An 8,386-nucleotide genomic window follows, 5' to 3' on the forward strand; every position below is an offset into this window, starting at 1 on the left:
GTGTGTGCGTGCATGCGTGCGAGCAAGCAGAAAATCGAGAAGATTGTCATTGTCGGTGTGAGAACCTATGAGTGAGAATCTGAGTAAAGTCAGGTTTAAAAATATCAGGACAGTGAAGAAAGTATTTACAATACACACAGGTTCAGAAGAAAGGGTCAGAGGTGCCTATTTTACTCTGTGTGTGTGAGTGTGTGTGTGCGTGCGTGTACAGTAATGTGTGGCCATTCATTTGACAATCCATTTTAGATTCCTGATACGATTCAAACTCCCAGTAGGGCCTTGAAGGAAATATTTGGCATCATTACATTCAAAAATCTGCCTTGTCATAAAACTGAATGCGACAAAATAGTCATCTCTCAACAATTATGGAATGTGTTTCATTATAAAATATTGTTTTGCACTTTATTTTAGACAGTAAAGAATTCACAGAGGGGGAGACAGGCATGTGGGAGAAACAGTACAAAGGGTTGGAGTGGGGATTGAACCCCAGTCTCCAGTAGAAAGAGGAGTATGTGTGACTACAGCCAGGACGGCCACTGCTAGACCACAGGACACACCCTCTGGGCTTTTTTTTGTAATTGCAAGGTTAACTTCAGACAGAGTGTGGTTTGGTCATGGAAAGTAAGCAGGTGTTGTCCATTCATTGTGGACTATGTCACCTTGCTTTATTATTTAGAGCCTAATACTTAAATACTGCAAGGACACGCAGAGACCAACAGAGAGAGAGAGAAAGGGAGTGTGTGTGTGTGTGTGTGTGTGTGTGTGTGTGTGTGTGTGTGTGTGTGTGTGTGTGTGTGTGTGTGTGTGTGTGTGTGTGTGTGTGTGTGTGTGTGTGTGTGTGTGTGTGTGTGTGTGTGTGTGTGTGTGTGTGTGTGTGTGTGTGTGTGTGTGTGTGTATGAATGTTTGAGAGAGAGAGAGAGAAAGTGAGGGCAGAAAAGTGAGAAGATTGTAATCACTAGCTGCGCTCCCCCTCTCCTCCTCTCTCGCTCCCTCCCTCCTTTGCTATCCCCTGCCTCACAGCCATGGATAAATTATGAATGCTTATTAAAAAAGGGCAATATTCAGCATCCAAAATAAACGCACGAGGCGGTGAGAGACATAAAAGAGAGAAACAAACAAAAAGGTGTGGAGGATGAGGAAGAAGAAGAGTTAAAGTCACTGGAGATTTGGGTGGTCACGGGCACAATACCTTTGGTCTTCTAGGCCACAGGCCTTAACGAAGTAAGAGATGCCATTAGTTCAATTAAAGTATACAGTAGTAGATAAAGTGTGTGTGTATCAACAACTATTCCACATAGCCTTCCATGAGTGAGAGAGACTGAATTCCAACCTGCTCATTGACATGGAAATCAATGGCACAATGTATGTTTGGTTGAACAGAAATGATTAACATTACTTAGTGTAACTAGTGACCCTTCATGACAATCCAATCATTGTTTAAATTACCTCATCAGTTGTGAGGAAAGAGTGTCCATGCTCTCCACCCTCTGGGTAGAAGTTTTCGTTTTTAGGCACAGATATAGGGTCAGCCTGACCCTGCCCAAATCTGAATTTCACCATTAGGCCTAGGTGTAGAAATGCATAGCTGATCCCTCGATTGTATAACGACCCCTCAATAGAGAAGCTCTCTCTATTTCTCTCTGTCTCTCTCATGTTAGCGCCACTCTTGATTGAGTGTGGAGGATGAGGAAGAGTGAGTGAGTGTTGGAAGCTTCAGACAACAATATTGAAATGCAAAGCAGCACAATCGATGAACAGTAAACCAAAGAGGGATCACGGGAGTCCGAGGTGAGATAGCAACAGTAGCGTCAGCCACTACAGTATCTAAAGAAAAGCCTACATCCACTTGTGTCCTGTCCAGGCAGGGAATGTAGGCCTACAATGTATTTTATTTTTTACTTGTACAATAAGCTGCCTCAGGCAACATTAACAGGAGATAGGCGAACCCTGTGGGCTGTTCTGCTTCTGAAAGGGCTTACTTATTTACTTCATGACAGGGCTAACGAATATGATAGGTATAAAAGGGGTTTCGGAGCAGAAATATCAAATCAGGCGTGCTTGTGGCATTCGGTTCCCAGCGGACAGCGAGTTGCATCGTTCTCCATAGGAAGTGAGAACATTCCAAAAACAGGAAAGGCCATTTTAAAGCTTCTCGATACACAGTCGTGTGCCAAGCTCACGGCAGATCTCCTGACGTTTTCTACTGTTCTTGCATAATTCTCCGTCTCGCACCTGTGTAACATCGCACCTGAGTAACATCGCACCTGTGTAACATATTTAACTGAGGCAGCAGGAGACCAGACGCGTTTGTTGATTGCACAGGGAATTATTATGGCTAAGGTCCTTCCTGCTCGTAGTCTAAACCAAAGAATCATCATCATGACCAAGAATGCAATAGAATAATACTGACTTTAGACTCTCTCTCATCTCCTGTAAACTTGTGGGTTTGCGCAAGATCATTTTTTAATGGGCCTAGTTCATTAGGAGGTCATTTGTATTGCGTGCTGTATGCATTCATTCACATAGCCCGCAAAAAAAAGGGGAATTCAAAACGATCCATTCAGGATGAGCTCACCAAACCCATTCGGATCCCCAACTCCAAGCCGACCATACGTAAAGTTCTAACTAGTTTGAGGTCATACTTATCAGTTCGAGCGCAACCATGTTGCTAATCCGCACTGTACAGGGCCCATGGGACAACTGAGCAAATACTATAGGCTACATTAGACAACAGAACAATGCATAACCTTAGCAATGCAAAACATAAGTATGTTATACATTTAGGCTTTCACAAGAAGTAAGGGGGATACCTAGTCAGTTGTCCAACGGAATGTATTCAACAGAAATGTTTCTTCCGCATTTAACCCACCCCTCTGAATCAGAGAGTTGCGGGGGGCTGCCATAATCGACACCCACGTCTTCGGTGCCCAGGGAACAGTGGGTTAATTGCCTTGCTCAGGGGCAGAATGACAGATGTTTACCTTTTCAGGTCGGGGATTTGATTCAGCAACCTTCCGGTTACTGGACCAACGCTATAAGTAGACAGAACATCGCCATTGACAGGCCATTTCTCAAAGTAAGGCTAGTGAAAATATTTACTAAGATATATATTTTTTAATTAAATAGCCGCCCTGCGTTTGACATTTAACAGTTAGAGTGTGTCGTGCCCCTGTTTGGAGAGCTGGAAAGGGTAAAAGTGTGATCAGAGAGCTTTAAATATTGCAGCTGCTTTCCTTGGTTGATACATAATTGTAATGTAATGAGCATAGGCTACCTGTCCAATTTGCACCAAAGATGATCTACTTGGCTTCAAACCGTTCCTTCGTCATACTGTCATACTGTTACGCAGAAACATGCTTTTCTCAACTAGAGTGCCTATTCCCCTATAAGGTCTTAGGTATACTGTGGTGCCTGTCACAAGAGTAAAATATCCTATGGTCCTAAAGTAAACAAAACAGTTGTAGCAGTTCAGCTGTAGCGGCTGGAGATTGAACACCATTCAAAGGTAGAGCAACCACTCCGCACTAGTAAAAACCTTTTTTTTTTTGCCCAAACTTTTTTTGCATTGTGGAGTAAATGGCAACCAAATGAAAATATACCTCTCGACTGTTCCTTTGAAATCCCAGTTATGTGCTCACTCCTTACACACAACGCAGCTAAATGTCTAAGTTCTTCAACAGTCTCATCTGTGCATATGTGCTGCCCTGGAGCAGAATCTCACATTATAAGCTCCTGTAGCCTTTAAATACGACGTTCATCATTTCTTTCATTCCAATTTCTTGATATAGCCTAGAGGCTTGGTGTGTCACGAACAGGAGAAACTATGTGGTGTTGATCTTTGGCACTTTCCAATTCAATTCCGGCCAACACATCCACCAGGCGAGTGGAACTAAAAAAAGAGTTTTCAGACCTCATTCTTATTAATTAGCCTATTTAGGCAGCGTGTGCCTTTTTAATCGGCAGTTTACTCTATATGACAGTACAGTGCCGCTCCCGTAGTATGTTCAATGATAACTATGTAGGTTTCAAAAGGGTAATTATGCAATAGCCTACTAGGAATCCACCCGAGGCTATGCTCTTCTTGGTGATTTAATAGACATTACCGAGGATTTAGTAAGCTTCCTACTTTTTCTCATTACAATGAACTTTTCATGTGAAATAGATTTTTATGGCAGACCATTTGCATGTGCCAAGCAAGCCAGAGGTGGATATGCATTCGGCCATTTATTATCATTGTTAATTTTAATAATATTATAGCCTAATGACACCGATAAAGGACATGTAGGCTACTGGGACAAGACAATTAAGATTATATGATGAATAGGGGAAAAAATTAACCAAACCGGACTGTGTCCACTGTGCAATAACTCAATAGTTGCGCCACTTATTACCATCATATTAAAACTGAATGGACACACAAACACACACACTTTCGTATCTCTTACCGTAAACTCCTTGCCCTCGTGTGTATGGGTGGATGATAGAAAATAACAAAATCCAGAAAAGCTCCATCTTTAGCTTCGATCCCTCATAACCTGGAAATAGTCTGAGAGAGAGAGAAGAGCAGGTTTGAGTGAATAAGAAGAGGGCATGAGAGCACCGTGACTAGATCAAAGGAGCCACGGTAGATTGTGGCGTGTATCGGCTACAGTAGGCTAGTTTATAATCCAGACGAGAGAACAAGTGGGGAGTCTATCAAATATATGTTTGTTCTGTCCGGGAATCGTGTCAACTCCCTTCCACAGATGATACAATCCTAATAATTCGTGGGTTAAAGTAATTTCGAATCGCATGCTTTGTCTCAAACCGGGTTAAACTACTGGCAATTCAGTTGCAGACTCTGGATATCAAAAGATTACAGGACAGCTCTGCCATTGCCCTCTCGGGATTGACAGGATTGCCTAAAGTAATTATGGTTTATTTCTGAAATTGCTAAACGGCAGGTAAGGGCAGCGAGCATAACAATATTTCAAATGGTGGCCTGAGTGCTGGGGTCATGCACCTACCTGCATATCACCACCGCATAGCCTATATTAAGCACATGTGGGTGTACACACACAGGACCTGTGGACAAAAGCCGTAGCATTCATTCGAAAAAAATGGAACATTTCCAAGATTACCAATAGGCTACATTCCTCACCCAACAGGCGATAAAAATAGAGTGATAAGCAATAGACAACTGTGCCAAATCGACCACGTTAACTGACATGTGATATTGTGGTATTGTGGTTTAATCGAATGGCTATTAAAAGGGGGTCGTAGTCAACGAGTCAATAAAAATGATTGATGCACTTTGTCACTCAAATTGGCGACTGATTGAGCCTTTCCCAGTCTGCATGATGACCCATAATATGTCTAAATGGGAAATGCAATTATCTATTTTAGAAAAGTAGGCCATAGTGTATACTAGTTTATATCTAGCGCAACTTGTGGGTCTCAAAAGCAACTAAAGTCTGCACGCGCTCTCTGACCTCACCCCATTGAGGATGGCGACCTTTCCACATAAACGGGTGGTTACACACGTCCCACGTTTGAATAGTCTACTTAGCCTAGTTAGGGAATAAATTACAAGCATATTCAAATCGTAGGCTATAACATGCAGGAAGATAATATATCCAGGATCAAACTTTTAAGACAGTATCCTACTGTCAATGTGTCTGTCCATAAGTGAAGCATATTGGAAAAACATCGCAGTAAATGGGTTCACTGACAGCAACATTGTCGAATTTCATTTACCTTACTCAGAGGTGTAGTCAGCGCAGCAGCGGGTGGGCTGTCTTGAAACTAAATCTACGACGCGGCTCAGCGATAATTCCGTTTCAAGACCACCTTAGATGTCTTACCATAAATTCGTTGTAAATGTAGGTATCCCCACTTAAGTATTCCGGGTTCGTAGAATTTCTTAGTTCCAATTTCGATGTATGCCAATTCTCAAAAGAGAGTAGAAATGTGATAAGAATTCACCGGGTAACTTTTAACGCAAGAAACCATTCGTTTGGATTCTTTAGGGGGCTCGAGCCGCTCCTTGTATCCACAAAGCGGAGTCCTCATAAACCCATGCAGTCCGAAATCACTCCGATTCTCTCCCTTTCGGCGTAGAATCTGCCTTATTTCTTACGCCTCTTATTTCTTTAAACAGTTCAGTCCCGCGTAGGTTATTGGAAATTATAGGCTATCAAAATAAAGTCCCACTCTCCATACACTACACCGCTCCTCCCCTTGCGTCTCCAAGTGGCCTACTGTTTGCCAGTGGAAGTATGTGCGCAGACTGAGAACGATGTGATGGACTCCTTGGCCAAAAGCGGCACAGCTGAGATGCGCACGTCTCACTGAACAGGTTGTCAAAGACAGGCTCATGTATCTTCTGCCTCTCTCTGTGTCTCTCCTATCTCTCTCCCTCTGTCGCACGTCAATTCAACTCCAAGTTCGCTTCTCCCGCCCCACGCAACATGAGTGACGTTTGCGATAGACTAACGAGTCGACCTGAGCGAGAGGGATGGATGGGGGGTAATTTGTTTTGGGGTGGTTTTGGTCGAATTTGCGACTGTGGTTCCACTCGTGGAGGAATGCCAATTATAGGCAGTGCAGCTGCAAAAAGGTCCTGCCTACTGAATACTGGCCCGGGCTCCCAACGGGGCAATTAGATTTTTTTTAAAGAGGCCGAGAAAGGAAAGAAAAATCACAGTCTCTTTCTCTCTCCCGCTCTCTTCCATCCCTCCTCGGTACTCTCAAGCTCTCCCTCTCATCTCCGTCTCCGTCAGTTGCTCTACGCACGGAGCCGACGTTTTAGTCCTACTCAATGTGGCCACAAAGCGGCGTATTTTAGCTAATTTTATTTGACGTGTGACCTCTCCCTGGATTGATAGACAGATAGATTCAGAACGGAATTGATAGTTGATGCATCTCAAATGTTGTTGTTGACTCGTCAATAAAACATATAGTAGCCTACTCAAACATGTAACCTATTCCTTTTTGTTAGGAAACAGCTTGAACCACATAGGTAGGTTGCAGCAGCGCTGATTATCCTCAGGTGCTTCCCTGTCTCCCGCAGCCTGTGCATTTCAGCACCATTGATGCTGTCCACTAACACAGACACGTGCTAAACTGCTGCTTTCTGTCTCACTGGTGTGCATGCCTCTCTCTTTCTCAATCATTCTCTCCCTATCTCTCTCTTTCTCACACATGCACACACACAATGGTACATATTTCAAATGTTGTCAAGTATTTGCGTACACATGTCCAGCTCTGTGAAGCAATAACCTGTAAATATTAAATGCGTTTTACAAAGGAGAGCCATGCCATGAAGATAAGATCAAGATATTTGCCTTAGGGCACCTATAAGTTTCATGCTATCCTTTTCATAGATGACCAAAACTGAATATGTGGTCTACTTACAAGATGAACAGACAAGGAATAGTCTGTTCATTTGAATACAAATTGTTTGTCTTAATGACTGGATCAAAAGTATCACAGCAGACTGAGTATCTCATCCAGTATACCACAAAACATTGACAGTCAATAATCTCTGAATAAAAAGAGTCAGCATACAATTTAATGATTTTTTTATTGAAAAAGACTGCGAAAGCCAGACCAAATGATCTCTGTCTCTGTCTACCTCCCTTTTGGTCGGCAGCCAGCTTACTTGGCGTGCCTTGCCAAGAGAGCATCATTGGGGCTTAAGTCAGTTCATCACACTACACGTTGTGCTGCTCAGTGTGTGTGTGTGAGCGTAGGAATATACTCTGGGTGGCGCGCCTTATTGTTGGGATGAGCCCTGTCTTGAAACAGGAGACAAAGGGCTGTGAGACATGGGTTTGATTTTAGACACATGAAAAGTGTGATGTGTACAGAGGGCCGAAGTTAGGCCGACCTCTTGCTCAAGGAAGAGCAGGGGCTGACAGCCCAGGGAACACTCAAAGGGCGAGAGACCCGCGGGAGATTAAGGAAGCCTGTTGCGGGCGTAGTCAACCCACACTAGTTGCTGGCTCCAGGTGGTGGGGTTGGCGGAGACCAGGCAGCAAAGAGTTGTTTCCAAGTCTTGGTTGGCTCGCTCCGACTGGCCATTGGACTGGGGCTTGAACCCGGAGGACAGACTGACCATGACGCAATGAAAGTGCAGAATGCCTTCCAGAACCGGGACGAGGACTGAGGACTCTGGTCGGAGACCATGTCTCTTGGGAGTCCATGGATCCGGAAGACGTGCTGCACCATGAGCTGGGCCGTCTCTTTGGCAGAGGGTAGCTTGGGGAGAGGAATGAAGTGGGCGGCTTTGGAAAACCGATCCACTAATGTCAGGATGGGGGTGTTCCCATCAGATGGGGGAGACTAGTGACAAAGTCCAGGGCTATGTGAGACCAGGGACGGTGAGGGACAGGCAGAGGTTGA

The 8,386-nt window shown here is 44.0% G+C and overlaps 1 protein-coding gene across 1 annotated transcript in view; it reads right to left on the reverse strand.

The window, feature by feature from the left end:
- The window catches only part of LOC135506184 (MAM domain-containing glycosylphosphatidylinositol anchor protein 1), a 430,085-nt gene extending 423,739 nt beyond the window's left edge, over positions 1-6,346 (reverse strand). Inside the window, exons 1-2 of the mRNA XM_064925672.1 lie at positions 5,738-6,346; positions 4,447-4,547 (exon numbers count right to left, since the gene is read on the reverse strand). Of these exons, the coding sequence (XP_064781744.1) occupies positions 4,447-4,513 (67 nt within the window). The 5' untranslated portion in view covers positions 4,514-4,547; positions 5,738-6,346. The remainder of the gene's footprint in view (positions 1-4,446; positions 4,548-5,737) is intronic.
- Positions 6,347-8,386: the final 2,040 nt, after the last annotated feature.

The sequence above is a fragment of the Oncorhynchus masou genome, chromosome 2 (genome assembly GCF_036934945.1).
Source record: "Oncorhynchus masou masou isolate Uvic2021 chromosome 2, UVic_Omas_1.1, whole genome shotgun sequence".
In the NCBI taxonomy this organism is placed as follows: Eukaryota; Metazoa; Chordata; class Actinopteri; order Salmoniformes; family Salmonidae; genus Oncorhynchus; species Oncorhynchus masou.